Source organism: Podarcis filfolensis (genome assembly GCF_964270895.1).
Source record: "Podarcis filfolensis genome assembly, chromosome: 10".
In the NCBI taxonomy this organism is placed as follows: domain Eukaryota; kingdom Metazoa; phylum Chordata; class Lepidosauria; order Squamata; family Lacertidae; genus Podarcis; species Podarcis filfolensis.
Window position 1 is genome coordinate 45,025,056 of NC_139612.1, and position 21,143 is coordinate 45,046,198.

Genomic DNA, 21,143 nt, shown 5'->3' on the forward strand with positions numbered 1-21,143 from the left:
CTTGAGTCATCCCTTTAGTGCTATGGCTAGTGGCTGATGCAAATAAAGATTCTTCTCATTCTGCAGCTTCTCAGCAGTTACAATCTCGCCAGTCTAGAAGTAGTCTAGAATCCTGTTGTCGGTGAGGGGAAATCTAAGGCAAATCAGAATACAAGAGCCTGCTGAATGAGCCCAAAGGCCCACCTGGTCCAGCGTCCAGTTTTCACATAAGTGGCTCATGGGAAGCCTGAAAGCATGGGACGCTTGAGCGCAACTTTCCCCACTTGTTCCTACAAATGCAGATCGGGTATTGTGTGGCACTTGTAGGTGTGCCAATCGAAGCGGCCGAGCAGCCACACCCAAGGCCATCTCACAGAAGTTTGAAATAGATAAAGGCCAAACTGCAGCGCCCTCGGGTTTTGCCTTTCCCTGCCAGGGCTTCTTATCTGCGGGTGCTCACTCTCTCCTGCAGGCCTGACAGGACTTGCCGGGCAAAGTTTTACTGCCTGCCCTCGCTGTACAGTGGTACCTCAGGTTAAGTACTTAATTCATTCCGGAGGTCCGTACTTAACCTGAAACTGTTCTTAACCTGAAGCACCACTTTAGCTAATGGGACCTCCTGCTGCTGCCGCGCCGCCGGAGCACGATTTCTGAAGCAAAGTTCTTAACCTGAAGCACTATTTCTGGGTTAACGGAGTCTGTAACCTGAAGCGTATGTAACCCGAGGTACCACTGTACACCCTTTTGACGCGGCTGCGCCTGCCCCTCCGCAAACCAGCCTGCTTCGAGCTGCTCTGCCCCTCTCACGTATTCCCCGCCCTCTCACTCATTGCGCGCCAGCCGTTGACGGAAGAACCCTTTTCAGCCAACCGAAACAGCCGTAAACCCCGTCAGCCGAAACCCGCGCGCCTGAGCCGGGAGTAAGGAGGACACGCCCCTTTCTGCTTTGCGGGGGGGGGGGGAGGGTGGCAGCCGGCGAATAGCGCTCCTTCTGCCGGGCGAGCCCTCCCACCTGCGCCGAGGTATTACGAGCCGCCGCCTGATAGGTGCGGAGCTGGCAGAAACGTCGCGGCGGCGCTGGAGCCACGTGACGCCGAGTGTCATGGAGCGGGGCGGTGACGGAGACGCCCGCTCTTCCTTGGCCAGCGCTTCCTTGGCTCCCGCGGCGCCGGAGGTTCAGCCATGGCCGTGGTGTTCTCTTACGAGAGCTTGGTCCACGCTGTGGCGGGGGCTGTGGTGAGTTTGACTGCTGCAGCGGAGGTGGTGCGTTAGTGGGGGCACCAGGGCTGGGCTTCGGGGGCTGCTGGGCTCACTCGCCTCGTGCAATACTAGGCTACGTGCTAAACTGCACCTGGTCGCCTTGGGATGAGTATTCGGGGCAGAGATCCCCCCCCCACTCGCACCAATTTCTGCCTTAGTGGGTGCCTCTCAACTAGTCCATGTCGCTCCGAGTGAATACAAACGGCCACTGTATGATTGTGCGTGGCCCCAGTTAGTATAGTCCTCGTCGGTGGTGCCCTGCTAAATGAGGACGGGGAGGATTTTACCGCTTCTGTATTCCTCTCCCTCACGGTTTGTGGAGTGTGTGTATTGCTCTGATCGTTACTGTTACGGTGTGGTTATGGGGTAATTCTCCTCGCCCCTGGAATAGGATGCTACAGGTGAACTGTCCTATCGGGTGCACGTTCTGTTGTTAAGCTATCAGTTTGATTGCCTATACTCGCCTGCCAGGGTTTTCTGCTTGGGATTAAAATGCCTGTCTGGGGACAATCAAATGTCCAAACTTGCTGTTGAACTGCAGAAGCAAAATCAAAGAGGGACAGTGGTTCAGAAAGTGTAAAAGGGTTGGGGAATTGTCCTTTATGTTTCAGTCTCAGCTACAGGATCAATATTTGTAGTAACCTAGAAATAGGTTGCTTATACCCAATCACTCTGTGCTGTATTGGGATGCCAGGATTATCCTTTTTTTCTATCTTCCCTGCTTTTTCAGCTTTTTGTTCCACAACTGTCTAAATGGTATTTTCTTTGATACTAGTAATTTTGAGGCTAGATGCAGCTGGCAAACCTGACTCAGGTCAACTGCACAGATCTCTCGTACAAGATTAGGGCAGGTTACAACAATTTAAAATTCAATATTAAAAACAGATAAAACAAATGAAAATTAGTTACAAATACATATCCATAAAATGAGAATTCTCTGAATCTCGCGACTTCCCCCCCATCCCCTCCATGGGTCTTATTGTCCACATTTCCAGCTACATGTTATTTCATAGTCTGTGTTTTGTATCTATCCATATTGTCGCAATAATAGGTTGGGTCCTGAAGACATACACTTCTGGTAACAAAGCCCAAGGTAAAAAGGTGTGCCTTTAACATTTGCCAAAAACTGCCCCACAAAGAGAGCATTCCAGTAATCACATGCGGAAGTTACCAGAGTGTGGAGTGCCGTGACCCAGTGATCTCTGTTCAAAAGGGACCATAGCTGGCAAACAAGATGGAGCTGGAAGCAGACACACCTAGCCACCTGGGTCTCAAGTGGCAATCCAGGAGTACCCCCAGTGACAAACCTCCTTCCATAGGAGTGCAACCCTGTCAAGAGCAGGTCATCTTTTCACCTCCTGGACTTAAGAATTGAAACACATAACACCTCTGTTTTTTTTCTGGAGTCAGTTTTGATTTGTTGGCCCACATTCAGCCCATCACTGCCCCCAAACACCCATCTAGTACCTTGGCCACCTCTACTGATTCAAAGTTAACAAGGAGATAGAACTGGGTGTCATCTGCATATGGGTAACACTTCACTCCAAAACTATTGAAGACAGTTCATATAAATGTTAAATAGAATGGGGGAAAAGATGTGATCCTGGGGCACACCACAAGAAAGCTTCCATAAATTCCCCCACAACTGCTTTCTGCAAATAGCCTGGAGACAGAGGCAGAATCACTGAAGTACAGTGCCCCAGCCCCCACCTTCTTGAGCCACTTCAAAAGAATACCGTCATTAATGGTGTTGCAAGCCACCAAGGCCAATAAAAAGGAACAGGGTTGCACTCCCTCACATCTCTCAATGCAAGGTCACCTTCTCAGTGAATGGTGCTTAGAGCCTAAGCTGGGGGTAGATGTAAATATCCCCCCACTCCCAGCCTGATAGCCCCTCGGTCAGCAATGTTGGCTCACTCAGCAGCAGGCTTTATCTAGCTTCTAGGCATACTGTTTTATGTTTGCTGTCCTGTGCTCTTTTTGGGGAGGATGGATGAGATACAAAAAACACAGATTCATAAATATAAACAAGTTATAAAGCAATGGTCCCAATACACATGCAAGAGGGACATGGGCATGGCAGGCGGGCAGCTGGCCTCCCCAATCAAGTAAGTAAATAAGAATACTTAACCAACTGACTAATTGCATCACAGATAACTTGGATCTGCTCCCCAACCAGTGTTAGAAGCTGGGATAGAAAAGCTAGGAGCCAAATGGCTCTTGGGACCTGGGTTAAGGGCACCAAAACAGAATGTCTAGTCACCATTTTGGGGAGAGGGGGTTGCCCACACTTTTTATTTATTATTTTGATAAGCATGAACTAATACAGAGTTCACATTAGTGATACATTGTTAATATCACATTTTTAACATGTTTAATTTTGTGTTTACAAGAAAAATATTGGTACCAAGCTTCAGTTTTCAAAGCACTCTACTCTTGTTAAACACCTTAACATATTGTCTATCCTTAACATATACTTCGTGGCTTCAAAACACATACATTTCAGTAATCCTTGAGTGTAAGCCAGGCACAAAAAATGGCACCTAGACTTTTTGAGGAGCTCACAAATAGAAACTCTTTAGGCACAAAATGCACCTGGCACCCTGCTAATTTTGAATCCTGTCCCCAACGTAAAACCTTCCCCCCCAATAAATCCTGGCTACACCCATGATGGGGGACCCCATTTCTTACATCTTTCCATTGTGAGAACTGGCAATTTATCCCTGCATGCTGCTTCCTACTTAACTGATTAAAAAGTCTCTCGCAGAAATTGCTACTTGTCTTGAAATTATCTTCACAGCCACAAAGGCTATACATTCTTTGAGAAATGTGGTCCTCAGGATTCTAGCAGACACCAGAGTCTTTATTGAAAACCAGATACTGTAGTTCTTGGAACTGAGCAGATTTCCCCCCTGTACTTTGTCCATAACATTCTGTTATCACTGGGATAGGATACATTTGTAAATAATAAACTTTGTGGGACGACTTGTCCTCAATATACAGCTTAATACTTTTACATTGATGCCTGCAGCCTTAGTACTGAGAGGATCAATTAGTTTGTGTAACTTGTTGAAGGTGCAGTCAATCATTACTAGTCTTCATCTACCCATCCCACTAATACATTGTTCAGACTTGTAAAGGTGGAGCAGCAATTGGAGTGAAGTTGAGCTGTTTTATTTGCCCACTGACGAGGCTTTCAGAGCAACATTTTAATTTCTTTAAAGACTTTATAGGATTTAAAACACAAATTTCAAGCCCTTCCCTAACCATGTCTGAGAAGTCTTGATAATTCATAAAGAAATTAGGGTACTTTCTGCTCCAAATAGCGGCTGCTTAGATATGTGTTAAATGCAAATTGGTGTTGTTTAGTTGGGGGTGGGGCTGCCCCTAAGTCCTTTCCACATGAGAAGGATCTGAATTTTTGAAGAATATAACTTGGGAGTGCCATAACATGCATATGGAGCCTAACCTAAACAAATAAAGAAAACACATTTACAAATGTGTCCCACTTGCCTGCATTAAGGCTACTTTCAGAACCAAGTGCAGGGGAAAGCTGGCTGTGCCCTCCAGATGTTTTGGGCTCCATTCAACTCCAGGCCAGCATGACCAGTGGTCAGGGATGATGAGAACTGTAATTCAAAGTGAAAGTAAAACTCATAGTTATCAAATGGAATTTTCTTTTCCTTGTCAATTTTTAAAGACTTCAGCTGTTTATCTTGCAAAAACCTGCGTTTTTAACAAGAAGTTCATTCAAATACAGAAATACTTCAAGGCTTTTTTGCTCAGATATTTGTTAATCATTGTTCTAGCTTTATTACAGATTTGTAAAAAACAACAACCATGTGGTACAGTAAAGTTAAATTTATTTTTAAACTTTTTAGGGTAGCATGACTGCAATGACTGTGTTTTTCCCCCTGGATACAGCTAGACTAAGACTTCAAGGTAAGCAAAGATGTACTAAGTAATCTAAGAAATAAAGATATTCATCTGGGCCCATAAGAAAATGTCAAAATCAATATTCGGATAATGCCTTCATTAGGTCAACAATAATAGTGTGGAATCTTTCTTCAGAACTTTTAACCAGGCTAGATAGTAAAAGTAGAGTGGAGGGAGCTAACGAAGTTGGCTTATAGAATCTATGTCTGGTCAGTCTTGAAATGATGTGTAGGACGCGAAACCAGATAGTCAGATGAAGCTCTGATAGGTTCTTCAGGTTTCAGACTGCACCTTCAAAGCGTCTTGAGACTGACCAGATGCATCCTCCTTGACTTCACCAACAACCAACTTTTTTTGCCCCTCTCGCATGTACTCTATTGACTATCTAACCCTATGATGAACAGTTGGATCTTCCCCACCCCATACATGCCATCTTTTGATGGGTGGCTGGGAGCATAATGATGTCAGGTGACATCACTGTCAAAGTTCCAAGGAGGTTACTGTAATTGCCAGTCAGTGGATTATGGATTATTGTTGCAACAACCTCCTTTGAAGATGCACTTTCAGTGCCAATCAGCTGATACAAAGTTCTGAGGAACTCAAAAGTTTGCACACTATTTTGTGATGTTCTGCTTGCACTAATCAATGTATTGCCCTACTATTCAAATATATGTTATGTTTACCCTTTGTGTACAATGTCTTATTGTCTTCCAGTTGATGAAAAACGCAAATCTAAAAGAACCCACAAAGTTCTCTTGGAGATAATAAAAGAAGAGGGCATGTAAGTATAGAACCTTGTAACAAGCAGTATGTGAATATTTACAAATGTTGAGCGTTCATCACATCTTTGTCCCTCTACTTCACATATTGTAGTTTCTTAATTTGCCCAATATTTGAGGGGTATTGAGTTTCACACTAAAATGTATGAGCTCCTTTGCAACGAAGCTTTAAAAAACCAGAGTGCAATCTTTTTTAGTCACAAAGGCTTAAGTCTTTTTGGGTCATCTTAAGGCAAACTCCTTCATTAGAAAGGGGAGAGTCCAGTGATTAATAGCAGGCCTTTCTATAGCCTCTGTAACTCTTGTTGCACATAAAACGTGTAGAAACCAAGGGCATGCTTTTGAAAACCAGTCCTTTCAAATACTAATTAGAAACTTGGTGCCACAGATTGTAATTTGGAAGCGGGAGGAGGGAGTCCAGTCCTTGTCCTTTTGTGACCTAAAAATGATTGGTTGAAAAATGGGAATTACTTAGAAAGTACAGTACAAGCAAGTTGATGTCATATTTGTATTGTAATTCAAAACACTGTAAAAACAAGGGATCAGCTATTCCCGTGGTAGCAAATACCGCTGCAATACCGTTCCATCCTTTGGAAAGGGCTGAAACACCTGTCAGAACCAGTTCCCCCAACCAGCCAGATGCTTCTGGACACATGCAGGCATCTTTAAGGCCCTCAGTGTGAACTGAATAATTTTCTTAATTATTATAGGGAACAGTTGTAGTAACTGTCAGTTTAATAAGCATGCATAATATGACAAGGAACTATTTCTGCTAGGGAACCTTGGGACACTGGTACTGTTGTTTCTTCCCATCCTGTCCATCAGTAAAACGTCTCTAGTTATTTGCACATTTATTCAGAAGTAAGTAGCACCAAATTCATTTAGAGTTATTCCCAAGTAAGTTTGTGTAGGATTCTGATCGTTAAAATACACTTTGTTGTACCTGCTTATAAATACTTGTTTTATTTTGTAGGCAAACGCTATGACTTCCCAGGTTCTGGATTAGGCTGCAGATGCTGTTGCTTTATTTCTTGCTTATTTGGTGATTGCATGATAGTTACTTTTTGCTTTTATTGCTTGTTCCTTAGCCTGGCACCATATCGAGGGTGGTTTCCTGTCATCTCCAGCCTTTGTTGTTCCAACTTCGTCTATTTCTATACATTTAACAGTTTAAAAGCTGTTTGGGTCAAAGGACATCATTCAACCACAGGAAAAGACTTGATTCTTGGGATGGTTGCAGGTAATAGAATCCTATCAGTTGTGCTACAAATCTGCTAAGATTTTAAGGGGTTGAACCAGTTTATTACATTCCCTGCATGCACTTTTTATGCTACCTATGCTACCTTATTATTATAATTAATATTACTCAAATGCATGTAACTTGTAGTGGATAGAAAAACATACTGGTAGGTAAAATCTAAACCTGACACACAGCCTCTTGAAGCATTACTTTTAAAAAATAATTTGCCATTTCTGATCTTCATTAAGAAGTACATGATTCCATGACCTAGATGAATGTGGGAGGCTTGCGTCAGTCCAGGGAAGTTATTTGTGAGCACTAAGGTGTGTACCTGTTATGAAAATAAACTTGCTTTTCCTGCTTGCTTAAGCAATTTGTGAGTATCCTCACAAGGCATTCTGCCAGCTATTAGTATGGTGCAGAAATTAGAGCAAAATCCTCAGTATAAGATTTCAGAATGTGTGTCTTCTGGGGTTTTTTTGGGGGGTGGGGGGATTGTACTTTTCTATATATCTTAATTATTTTGTACATTGGATCATTTTTGTACATGAAGATTCAACCTGCTTTTTAAAATGTTAGGGCTCTTTTTACTCAACTTTTTGTTTGTGTTGTCTTAGGTATTGTGAATGTATTGTTGACTACTCCACTCTGGGTAGTGAATACACGTCTGAAACTCCAGGGGGCCAAATTCAGAAATGAAGACATTGTGCCGACTAACTACAAAGGCGTTGCAGGTAGGCATTTGTTGTCATTTCTGTTAGTTTGCATTGGTACTTTTTAGTAGATTTGTGGACTGAAGGCTTTCATTTACAAAATGGATGCTATGGTTCAGTTTTGCTGTTCAGTTTATAGATACAACCACTTTTAAAACAGTGAGCTATTAGATAATCAGGAAAGACACATAACAGTAAGAAAGTTTATAGTGTATTACTCTGAGATGGGATGAGTCTAACTGTAACTGAAATTAGACATGTGTGCCAGCATATCCAACACTGACTCAGCCATCACTCTTTTCTGTTCTCCTATGCTCAATCCAGTCTCTACCCTTTTAAAAATGAAATCAGAAAGTGCCACATAAATATTAATACGTTTAATAGTCATCTGTCCCCAACTTTTTTTTTTAATGAAATGGGGTTGGTTTCCAACAATGTGATCCCAGTAGCGCAATGACTTCATCTTCTCTGTGTATGCAGTCTAAGGCCCCCAAATAAGTCCTGGGGTTTCCCCCAACTCGCTGGAGAAGATTTGGGGAGGAGTGTGGGGAGAGGAGAGGGAGTGGACTTTCCTTTAGTACAGGCAGAAGTCCTTGTGCTAACTGGACAATCAGGATACAGCCCTGATAGTTTAAATTTCAAAACAGCTTAGAAATGGGAGGGAGGTTTCTTGGTGGTGTTTTATTGGTGGGAAAACTGCCAATCAGTATTGGAATCAGGACTCCTACATTACCTGTTGTTGTGTTCAGAGTTTTTGAAAGTATGGTTGCCATGATTACATTACAAAACACGTTCCATTACAAAACATGTCCTGGGTGAACTAAGTGATTGCTGCGTGTGATAAAAATGCTCACCGTAGTATCTTATCATTTCACTTAGTCCCCATAACTGTGTGAGAATATATTAGAGCAACATCTTGGGGCCTGGGATGGATTAAGAGGATGAGCAGAATATGTGAAATGACATAGCTTAGACTGCAAGATTGGGTTCAGCTGCAAGCTTCTAGTACAGAAAGTGATTGGGAAGAGAGAATACCATGTTTACTCTGATGTAAGTCACAATTAATTAAAACAGAACTTACCCAAGTAAGTGTGCATAGCACTGCCAATTCCAGTGCATGTGGCTTGATATATTTATTTGCTTTACTATATCGGACATCCTTTGCTTTTCGTACCAAGATAGTTGTAAAAAAACAACAAAATATAAACAGTTTTTTTGAAGTGAACCCACTCTTGGCTCTCCAGGCAGGCAGTGCTTTTAAATGCACATGGACTGTGTATGTGTGTTTTCTTCAGGTGGTTTGTGCCAAAGGACAAGCTGTGTTACCTTTTTGTACATACGTGTGTGAGAAGAGTGGGAAGAGAGAGGTAACAATGAACTGGATAACTGTTGCAGGCACTAGATGGTGAAGCTTTGGCAGGGTCTGTGAGGGAAGAGAGGAGAAGCCCAGAGGAAGGGAGATAGGTAGGTTTTTGGGAAGCCCAGAGGAAGGAAGGCAGGGAAGAAACTGCCCAGAAGGACCTTGTCATAGTCAGATCTTGGTCCTCAATGAGACCAATACATCAATGAGACCAATAGAAAAGAAAAGAAAAATATTCCTCATCCCTGGATTACAAGTTGATAGGCAAAATATGCAATTTGTTTCTTCCTCTGTGCGCAAACTGTTGTTGAATATTTAAGATCCCTGTATCGTAAATATTCTTAAAAAATTCCCGCTTCTTCTTTATCCTTCCCATTAGATGCCTTTCATCAGATAATAAGAGATGAAGGAATCTCAGCTTTGTGGAATGGTACTTTTCCTTCGCTGCTCCTGGTATTCAATCCTGCCATACAGTTCATGTTCTATGAAGGGCTTAAGAGGAAGATTCTGAAGAGGCAACTACAGGTGAGATTCCAAGGCCTGCAAATAATTTAGTTGAACTCTGACTTTAAACGTTGGTCCTATGAAACCTTTTCCTTTATTCACTTTGTTAAATTCATATATTGCTAGATTTCTTTCTGCAGCCATATAACCTTTTCTTTATTTACACTTACAGCTTTCTTCGATAGATGCATTTGTTATTGGAGCAATAGCCAAAGCGATCGCTACTACGCTCACTTACCCTATGCAGACAGTACAGTCCATTTTACGGGTGGGTATCCATTGCACCAGATCACTTTCATTTTACTGTTTCTTTATACAGTTGCCTTTGGCCAGTGTTCCAGAACTCAAATTGACAAACATCTATTCCATCTTAATTTGTTGCTGTGGTTGAAGAGCACACCTTCTCTTAACTAAGTCTAGAAAGCTCCTTGAGTCATAATCACTCTAACTGAATGGGCAAGAAACTGCGGCAAATGTGAGGTTACACTTCTGATTGTAAACAAAAGCATATTTCTTTCGGGGGAAATGAGTACAGTGGTACCTCGGGTTACATACGCTTGAGGTTACACACGCTTCAGGTTACAGACTCCGCTAACCCAGAAATACTGCTTCAGGTTAAGAACTTTGCTTCAGAATGAGAACAGAAATCGTGCTCCAGCAGCGTGGCAGCAGCAGGAGGCCCCATTAGTTAAAGTGGTGCTTCAGGTTAAGAACAGTTTCAGGTTAAGTACGGACCTCTGGAACGAATTAAGTACTTAACCCGAGGTACCACTGTAACTGTTTTAGCGTCTTGTGTTCTAACTGCATAACATATGCTCTCCATATTGGATGCTCTGGGCAACTTTTCCTACTTCTTAGAATACATAACTACTTAGCACTTAGGCTAGATTTCCCAGTTGGCTCTCTGCATAGACATTGTATGTGGGAAAAGTCTGACAACCCCATATTCTTTTGCTTAGAGAGGACATCTTTATTCTACCACTGCGACCACTCCAGCCATAATGAAAATGCATAATTTTAATGTGTATGGCTTTGTTTGGTCAATATTTAACATATTTTGGGGTGAGGGGAGACTGCAAGCTGCTCTGACCTGAGCAAGAAACATATTATTTAGCACTGAACAATTGGATATGGGAGAACGATTTGAATACAGGGCTGGATCACTGATTGGAGATCAGGCATTGTAAATAGAAATTAGGAGAAAATAAAGCAGGAAAAGTTGCTCATTGATTCATTTTGTCTCCTTTTCAGTTTGGACGTCACCACCTGAACCCAGAAAACAGGAGACTAGGCAGCCTTAAGAATGTTATCTACCTTCTTCGACAGAGAATAAAGTAAGCTTTGTCTTTATTTTATCCATATATATCTTAATATTGTCCTCTACTGTATCAACATCCTGATAATCTGCCCTAAATAGCTGTATAATTTTTATTTAATAAAAAGTTGACCTTTAAAGCACTAAAAGGGTCATACGAGATCAATAATCCTCTTTATGAAGACTTTTTGATCTAGTGTGATGGAAATATTAAGCAAGCCGGGTCATTATTTTCCAAATATAATAGTCACTGCTAAGTTTACCACTTAATTTATCTATTTTCCCCTACTCTGCATTTGCACTCAACAGGCATGTTAGGCAGCTTATAATGATAAAACTACAATGTAACTTGCAGCAGCCTTATGATGAAATTATGGGTATTCATTGTAGTGCTAGGAAAATCCTTGTACGAGCAGAGTGATTTCCAGTTGCACAACAGGGCTCCCGCTAAATTTGTTTGGGAGGTTCACCCACCCCTCTGGAGCAGAGGTCATTTTGGAGACTATTTTCCAGGCACCCCCACCATCTGAGGTACAGATAGAGCTTCTCATTGGTGGAATTCCTTCAACAGAAAGGCTCACCTGATACTGTATTAGATTGGTATATAAAATGTATTATACTGGTATATAAAACACCCTAGAAGCTTTGAGAACAGATAGTACATAAATAATTTAAAAAAATAAACAGGCTTTTCACTTACCAGTAGTTTGAGATTTGGGGGAAAGCAGCAGATGAGAGAAGGGTTAAGCATTCTTCTGTCGGACACTTTTCTCCTGTAAATCATGCTCCCCCCGCCAGCACTCTCTTTGAAAAGAGGACCAGTAGCACTTGGAGGAAGAACGTTTCAATCCTAGGTAGTTTTAATAGTTGGTGGTGGAGGCAAGAACAGACATACTTTATGATGTCCTGGCATTGTATGCCATTTTCCCTATATTTGTAAAGTACTTTCTTACCATATGCTAAATCTGTTTTCTCGATAGGCGCTTTGGATTAGTAGGTCTCTACAAAGGCCTTGAAGCAAAGTTGCTCCAAACAGTCCTCACTGCTGCACTGATGTTCCTGGTCTATGAAAAAATTACTGCTGCTACTTTCACAGTCATGGGATTAAAACGTTCACTTAGGAACTGAAGTCTGGGCCTCCACAACACATTAAACTCGGGGAAAGAAAGACACAAGCTGGGACACAACTGGGTGCCATGGAAGCTTCCTCTCAAAGGCTACAGGACTCTTCCGCTGTGTTCTTGCTCTCAAAGCTTCAGAATGTACCTGAAGGGGAAGCTTGAAGAGTAATCTGGAACTCTGCACTGTCAGTCACCGTATGATGGCTTGACCATCTTTCTCTGCAGCTATTTTGATTAGGAAGCAAACTGGAAAATAAAATTTCACTATTGAGAAAAAGAAGTCTACTAAACTCATTGGAGAGCTTTAGTTACTCAGTGTGTATAATTCATTCTCCATTTGCTGTCAGTGTTTTTCACGGGTTTGATATTGTATAACCTCATCGATTATTGGCCCATTAAAAGACTTCATTAAATAACTATTCTTTTAGTATAAGCTTTCTTTTAATTTTCACAGTTGACCTAAAAGAACTGTCCTGAAGAGTCTTCTGCCTACAGTAGACTAAGGTCTATGCAAATACATTGCTTTAAGCTCAACTTTGTTTAGTATCCCAATGTCTCATCCACTGTGGTAAAAATTATTAATATATATCAAAAATTGGTAACCTTTTTGGCCAGAGGGTCACATTTGCACTTCACCAGCAGAATCACTAGAAGAGCACCTTCCTCATTGCCTCTCACATTTCCCAATGGGGCATTAGGAGTGTTGAGTGGCCTATGCAAATGGCTCACTTCCCAAGATTATATTTTTCAAGTTGTGAGAGGAACCTTGTTTCAGGTGTTGACCAGTGCTCCTCATACCCTTGAAGTACTCAGAGATTCCTGAATCTCGCTCACAAAATTGGGAGTGGAGGACTCTGCGAGACTCTCCACTGCCGTTACTATTATCACCCCACATCTGCATTGTTCGTTTTGTTTAGCAGTGGAGCCACTTCTTTCACCAGTGCTGCCACCACCGATTCCAGCAGCAAATATGGCAGGTGTCTTTCAGGGCAAACAAGGTCCTTGCAGGCCAATTCTGGCCCATGGGGCAGTTGTTCCACATGCTCAGTATACACCAGTGATGAAAGTCTATCAGATTCCTGCTAGAACTGGTCTTAACGGATTCAGATTCCTTAAGTTTAAGAAATTGAAAAGTTCCTTATATTCTCTTCTGCACTGTGACATATTCGATCTGAAATGGAAAATTGGGAGTTTATACAAGTAGTAATCTGAAGACTGCAAAACCATCTTATTCATATTCTAGTACTCTGTTTTCATGAGTCTCAAAAATGCTTTACCTGAGGTTCTGAAAATCTGAATCATTGGCTAAAACCTAGTTTCTGTCAGTATTGAATAGAGTGGAGTATCCCTTTCTTACCTCCAACCCACCAGAAAGGCCATCTTGGAAATGACAGCTTCAACTCAGTATTATTACTATGTGAGCTGGTTCAACCTTCATGATAACACAGGAACAGGTAATGTTCAGCCTTGGGCTTTCACACTTTCCCCCTCCCTCTCTTGTAGATGGAGCCACGAGGACAGCAGCAACATTTACTTCCATTTTTCGCTAACTGCAACTGGTTTCATCTGAAGCCAACAAACCACCCCAATAAAGCTAACTTCACACCGCAGAATAGTGAAGCTGACTTGTTTTAACAGACCATAGTTAAGTTTCACCACAATTTAAGGTTCAGATGTAAAGTGAAAGCTGCTGAAGAGATTAATGGAACGCATGAGCCAATGCTTTATTCTTCCATGACAAACAATGGTATACTGTTAGGCTGAAATTGGCTTTGTTTCTTAGTAAGTGTCAATATGACACAGAATTAAAACTGCAACTGAATTTTGAAGGAGAAAAGTTGGACAAAACAAAAACCAAGCGCCAACCATATTATTGTAGCTTGTGATTTGGCAGTCTTTTGTTGTATTCAAAGCAGTGCAAAACTGGAAAGTATGCAGTAGTGCTTTTTGGTATTTCTTCCAGCAGCTGCTGCCATTCCTTTTCGGACCATTGGGTCTGCTGCTGGAACATCAGCTTCATCTGTTTTCGAGTGCTGCTGTTCCTCCATTTCTCCTAACTCAAGCACACCTCACTCAAGTTCCTCCTCTAATAAACCCAAATCCCACTTCTTACACCTGTGTTGCATGCTACCCCAGTCTCTGAGCAGTGAGAGATCCCAGGAGTTCCAAACACTTTCCCAGTATACAATCTGAGAATGAGGGAGCTCACAGCATTAAAAAAAACCCATAGAGTCTGCTACCTCTTTATGTTTCCAGAGAAGCCCTGAAGTCCAGCTTAGGCTCAGCACCAGGCAAGACATGTGTCTCTGTCAGCCACTTCCAACCTTTCACATCTGGTTATTGTTCTCCTATGTACCAGCTAAGTAAGTGGAGCGAGTGAAGGGCCCACCCATTTGTTCTATGGCACAGAACAACTTATTTGGATATTCGAAATCACTCTACTTAACTAGCCAGCCAAAGCCATTACCTTGTGCTATAAACACATGCCCAGATTGGTAGAGTTTATGAATGCCTGCGATGGGCAGACCAATTTTTGTGTGTGAGAGTCAGTTACCTCACTCTGTCTCTGTATTCTTCAGCAATAAAATGGGACAGATGCTATATGTAAATACTTTATTTTGTAATAATGTACTGAACATATATGTGTGTTTCGTTTAGCCTGTGATGTGGCTCAATTGATTGCAGTATTTGGTATGGTTTGATCTGCAAATGCTTTCTTCATCCCAGCTTTCTGCTTATGATGACATCCTTTTGTCTTTGGTTATGTTGGGTTGAACTGTGAGAACTTCAAACTGTGTGGGTGTTTTGCTTGGCAGAAGTGATCTAAAGATGTGGCAATGCAATTCAGGGGGGTAAATACCTTTTGCTATTTAATCCCTTTCTCCTCAAACATATTATGTTCCCTAATCCTACCCCAGTACCTACATCTATCTTTCATTTCATTTTACTTAAACAAATGTATATTAAAAAGTAGGTAGCATCTCAATTCAGATTTGGGCCACTTATCTCAGCCAACTTGTGGCCTGCATAACACACATCAGAAAGCTATTAACTACAGATTCATTACATATCTTGCATCAACCAAGCTCATCTTTCCAAATCTGTCCCTGCATCTGTGCAGACCATTTCTCTGGATCTTCCTTGCTGACATAAGTAATAAAACTTTGCTACATTACATGAGTCCATTTGTCCTTTTGTTCACCAGTTTTTCAAGCTGTGCAACATTCCATACCATGAGTCCAGAGAAATCTCATCGCGTACTTTCCTATTTTGAAACCCTAGCCTAGCTGCCACCAGCAAAAACACTTAAAGTAATAGGTCTTTTTCTGCATTATCCCCTTGTCTGCCATAACTTTCCACAAACATATTTCCTGTTATTTATTACCCTATCACGCTTTGTGTTGATTTCGAGTCCTTGTCAGCTCCAAGTTGACCATTCATAATTGAACAAAGGCGTGAAAAGGTTAAGTGATCACTGTCAGGTCACAGACTTGGTCTTTATTTCTTACAACTTAACTTACTGCAACATTTTTGAGAAATCAATTGTTCATCCTCCGCATCTCAGTTGGTACTGACAGAGACAATCTACCTATAACTGGCTAATAGAGTTGCAGTGGTTTCAGACACCCAGTTTTTCAGCTGCATAATGGCACTTAGCAATTGATTTCAATAAGGCAAAAGTTGTGTGAAGAGTATCTTTCACATTTCAGCTCTGCATCCAGCAGAGTTGGTTGTTTCCAAGGTGCTCTCCAGGTACCAGAATAGATGCACAGATGCTAATTGTGTTGGGACCATGGGCAGTACCACAAGGGAGGCAAGAATGAGTTTTTAATTGAGCTTTAAAGCTTCTGAAAACTAGTATATTTATTAGTAAGATCAGAAACTTGCTTTTTACATTAGTGTCAATTCCAATAAGATTAGCTGTGTTACAATAAACTAGTTATGCCACTAGATTCGTTCTGCTTTAAATGCAGTTGGAAATTTTTGTTATGTTCGTAGCCTATTGTAAACACACACCAGATTCTGGCACAATAAAACTGCAAAGAGTTTAATATTCAAATGGTGTTAATTATAGTCATATCTAAAAACAAATTCCCACTGCTGTAACTTGTTCCAGTGATCTGTATACAGTAGTTTAACATAGAAATGCTATTATATGGTACAGCCACTAGAGGTCATAGGATGCCAGGAAATACATTATGCTATGTGCAGTCTTAGGTATTTTTAAATGGAAGTGTTCAAAGTAGGTCTTAGGCTGCATACTTAGAATAATTTAATGGAAACCATGTTATTCCTTACACTGTTTAACCTCTGTTGGCCTTAAACAGAAAGGAGTTTCAGTATTGTTAAGTGGGGAACTTTTCCATTCTTTCAAATGATTGGGGAATTAAAAGGAATCTTATGCACTAGGCAGTGATTGAGAAAACATTATTGCAGGATTGTGATTATTTTGGATTAGTAAAAATAGAGCACAAGGGTGTTAATCTGTGCTTTATGTAGCATTAGTGAGTCAAAAAAAGATAAAATGTTGAAGACTTCCTAAGACCGGGAGAAGCAAATAAAGCATGGAGTAAGTATCTGGTCTACACAAGAGGAAACTAGGGAACCAAATAATATACATATAGAATAGCAGAATATCATTGAAGCATTCTAGTACCATTGATCAACAATATGTGGTGTATGTATCTAAAGCTTAAACAAAATGCCTTAATAATTACAAAATGTGGGAGACAGATCAAGCATGTGACACTTAGGGAAAGCATCAAAACTAATCGACCCTCTTCTAAAGATGTCATTAATTCCACTGTTAAATTTATTTATACTGTACAAGGGGCCTCAGCTATTTGGAAAAGCAGGAAGATGACCACTTGGAGAACCACATTCCTTGAAGTATAATTTGTTTTGGAACTACAAACAGAGAAAAAACAGCAGGCAGCACCTCTGTTTCTACAGCCCCTTAACATGAATGCTTATATTTTTAGCAATATGCTGTCCTGAATTCACCCTAATTTTCTTTAGTAATCTCTGATGCTAGGTAGTTGAAGTAGTATTAGTATTGGGGAATAGAGGGGCTGTGGTTGTGAATAAGCTGCCTTTGGCAATCTACAGTTATGCAATACATTTATTTGGACTAACCAAGGTGCCACAAAATAGTGAGCAAGCTTTTGAGTTTTTCTGAACATCAGGCTGGATGTTACATACAGTGAGAGGTAGGAAGAAGGTGAAGCAAGAACATATTGGCTTAATGTTGTAGCCAGGTCTGCCCCTACATCTGATGTAGGCCGCAGATATTGGAGGTGGCAAGAGCCACCAACTGCTCCTCCTAAACTAACCTGATCTGCACCCCTTAAGTTAGCATGCTACCACAAGGTATGGTAGGGGATGTTATCTCAGCATTGAAATAAAATTAAAATGTTTTAAGTCATCAGTCCAGTTGGATTTTGTAAGTGCAACAGGGGGGATGAAAGTCCTGTAGTTACTCAGATCTGCCTTTAGCTCCAGGTCAGAGCAGAAGTAAACAACAACATAGATATTTTTTATATTAGCAAAGCTGAAGATCAGTTTTAGGTGATGTACTACTAGGTAAAAAACCCCAAAGCCAAATTAGGTAGTTTCTAATAGGAATTGGGAAATACATAACCCACAAAAAGCAAACTCTCTCTTTAGATGGTGGAAAATTCATCTGGTTGTAGATACACACATATAATATCCATTCGGAAAATGCCTTTAAAAAAAAGTTTTTAAAAATACATTGAGTTTTCCATAAGGCTCACCATTTCCATCTAGTGTCACATTGTATATTGCACTTAAAACACACACAAAACGTTTTCTTTGCAGCTGTAGAAACTGTTCCTTTTGCTAGATTCCTCCTCAACATGGGAAGCTGTCTTACATCAAGTCAGTTCGGCCCCACCTTGTTCAGTCCTTTTGGCATTCCTGGATCGAGTTTGCCCCAGCCCTATCTGGAGGTGTCAGGCAGGGATGGAACCCTGTGGCCTTTTACCTGCGAAGCACCTGCCCTACTACTGAGCAGCGGTAGAAGTTTCAGAAATTTTGCATGCTTGATAGAACTTGTTTTTAAAAATGCTTCCGGTTTTTTCCCCCCTCCAAACCTTTTACTGGCAAGTTAATTCGTGTTTAAATATACGATATGCATGTTTATTTGGAAGGAAGTCCCCTGAGTTTAATAGGGGCTCCTTCCTAAGTAAATGTGCGTGGGAATGCTTTAGTTCTGTCTTTTCAGCAACGTGCTTCGGATGCTCCTGTGAAAGATTTATTTATTAACGGTCAGAGACAGGCGGGCCAACGTGGGGGTGGGGGGCAGATATTTTAAGCCTCTGCAAAGGAGTAGCAGCCCGCTACGTGCCTAGGATGGCGCACTGTCCCTTTAAGGGCTCCTCTCCCTCCTTCCTCGCGGCTCCTCCGCGGCGCTCGAGCACGCCAGCCTCACCTTCTGCCGATGACATAATTCCTATCCTCTAATTGGCTGCTTCCTTCTTCAGTCACCTTTCTCTGCCCCGCCTGCCCCTTTCCCCACCCCGCCTCTCGCCCGTTAGCACCCGGAGTTACTCGACACCCGTTGACGGGCGCTGGCGTCATTCAGTCGCCTCCGCGCCTTCGGATTGGCCGCGCCGCCTGCTCGTCCCGTAGCTCTGCGTTCTGGTGGGCGGGAGCTTCCGCGGCTGAGAGGAGCTGAGCCGGCGGCGGTGAGGGCCGGGGTTCTTTTTTTTGCGCGCTCGGGGAAGTTTTCTGTGGGAGGCTGCGGAAGGGGAAGGCGGCCAAGTGCGGGCAGCTGGGATGGAGTCGTGACCAGGTGAGTGTGAGGGAGGCTTCGGGAGGGAGCGTGCCGGCAGCTCCTCGCCCCGCCCGCCCGCTGAGGGGGGGAATGTCCCTCCATGTATGGGGCAGGGAACCGCCCCTCTGGGAAGCACGAAGCGGGGCTGCCCCGGTTGCTGGGAGAGTCTGGCCTTGGCTCGCCTCACGCTCCTCCTTTGCCCCGCGGCGGAGGCTGGCGGGAGAACCGCGCCCTCCTTCTCCCGTCCCACACGAACCACGCAGCCCCCCCTCCGTCGCCCCACGCCGTTCTCCTTCGCAGCGCCCCCTTCCCACGACCGGGCCTCTCCTTCGGGCTACGTGACTCTGGCGTGGCCCTCCCGCCCCTTTGCTATTTGCTCGTGAGTAAAACGGCGAATGTTCCGTCTCCCCAGCCCCCAAATAATTTGTCTAGAAGAGCCACCGAAGGTATCCTTTTTCTCCATCAGCCGCCAGCCAGGCTTCTGCTTTTCCCCGTAACGCCCCCCTCCGCTGTGTCATTTCACTGTTTTCCGAATGGGTTTATCATCCCTCCCGCTCCACTGTTTTCAGCTATTGGCTTTTTATTGGACAAGAATAAACCTCCAGAATCACCACCACCACCACCAAAAAATTATTGGTTTTTTTTTTTGTTTTTTTTTTTTTTGGTCTTTGAGACTCTTTTCCTCCCAGAAAAATTTAATTGCAAAGGAAATGTAAATGTACTGGATCTTCTCTATGTAATTTCAAGAATGCAATATTGCCCCTGATTCAGTTTCAGAATTGTAATCTGCAATCTGTGTGGAAGACTGTTTTGAGAATATGGGCTGAGCTGATCACACCCACCCACTGGCACATGTAGGAATCTGCGTTGAGCATATAGATTCAGGATGAATTATCATTTGATGCTTCCCAGAATCCTGTGCTGGAGGGTGGTTGAATGCGGCTGGCTCATTGTGGGCTGGAGGCCAGCAAGAATACCCTTTGCTAGTACTTTCCCTGCTGCTTAACATCCGAAGATCTGAGCTTGTGAATAGAATCACACTGGCACTTACAGTTCATCCATAGTTAAGGATGCATCCTCTTTAACAGCATAAAGACATGGGACTCCTCTTGTGTTTACCACTTTGAAAGCATCTGGACATCACATGGTAGCAACTTGCAGGAGAGTGAGTGTATTCACTGATTGCAATAAAAGCAGGCTTATGATACCTTAAGGTGGGGGTAGGGAACCTCAGGCCCTGGGGTGGTGGTGGTTTCCAAATGCATCCTTTTAGGCCTCTCTAGCCAGTCCTTGGGGCTCTGCCCAAGCCACACCTCTTATCAGCCATTTGCCTTCCTTGAGTGCTTTTGCTTGGCAAGAATTTGTTCTTGAACTGTAGTAATGCTTCTTGTTTGCCTGGATGAAGAGGGCGGGGTGTGTGCATGTTGAGGAACCTCTGGTTTCTTTGTGGCTTGAATGTACAAATGTAAGCATTGCATCTGTTGCTTTGCCCACTTTTCCACCTCTGGTGTTGCCATGTCTGGTAGGCGAGATCTAGAAGGTTGCCTGAAAGGCATTGTGGCCCTTAGGCTGAAAACATTTATTATCGCATAAGCTTTCTTGTACACTTCTTGTTTTCAAACACTGGAGTGACTTGTTAGATCAGTCCCGTGTTGGTAAGTCTTTATTGCCTAGCTAATTCTGTAGCAAGGGATTTGCATACTTGTTGACCTAGTGAAGGTCTTGAGCAGGAGCCTCCCTTTTTGTTTCCCAGGGTAGTATCTCAAGAGTGCAGTTCACCAGCTTTGAGGAGTATAGTATGGGAAAATGGTACCTATGAAATTATGGCATGGGATTGTGTAACTTGGTGAAATGAAAAGTATAGTATGTGAGTATAGGTGGGCAGAAAATGCATGAGCATGCAAGATTTGGTAGGCATTTTTAATCCAAAGACGAAATAATTACATCAAAATTTCCACTGCATTCCATAGTTTGCATCTCTATTTAAGGCACACAGAAAAGAATGTGAAGATTGATATTTCAGGTGTGTAGAAAAATAGTTGGTATGTGTATAAATATTGATTTTAATTAAAATCATTTATAAACAGCTTGATATTTTAAAAATTGCTCTAAATGGTGTGCAGTATGAAACAAACAATAT

At 42.4% G+C, this 21,143-nt stretch overlaps 2 protein-coding genes across 5 annotated transcripts in view; both read left to right on the forward strand.

Annotated features, from left to right (window-relative positions):
- The first annotated feature begins 934 nt into the window (after positions 1 to 934).
- SLC25A17 (solute carrier family 25 member 17) lies at positions 935 to 12,626 on the forward strand. 2 transcript variants are annotated; one of them, XM_083573841.1, is made up of 9 exons: positions 935 to 1,215; positions 5,121 to 5,181; positions 5,890 to 5,956; positions 7,043 to 7,194; positions 7,812 to 7,928; positions 9,647 to 9,792; positions 9,944 to 10,039; positions 11,023 to 11,105; positions 12,067 to 12,626. In XM_083573841.1, the coding sequence occupies exons 1-9, from the start codon at positions 1,162 to 1,164 to the stop codon at positions 12,212 to 12,214; spliced, it is 924 nt and encodes a 307-aa protein (XP_083429967.1). In that variant the 5' UTR covers positions 935 to 1,161; the 3' UTR covers positions 12,215 to 12,626. The 2 variants fall into 2 exon arrangements, with proteins under 2 accessions (XP_083429967.1, XP_083429968.1); XM_083573842.1 differs by having other exon boundaries at positions 979 to 1,001.
- Positions 12,627 to 18,769: 6,143 nt separating this feature from the next.
- The window catches only part of MRTFA (myocardin related transcription factor A), an 85,130-nt gene continuing 82,756 nt past the window's right edge, over positions 18,770 to 21,143 (forward strand). The window contains exon 1 of one of the 3 annotated variants that reach the window (XM_083573767.1): positions 18,770 to 19,021. The gene's annotated coding sequence lies outside the window, so the exon portion shown is untranslated. The remainder of the gene's footprint in view (positions 19,022 to 21,143) is intronic. The other 2 variants (XM_083573765.1, XM_083573766.1) reach the window with 2 other exon arrangements.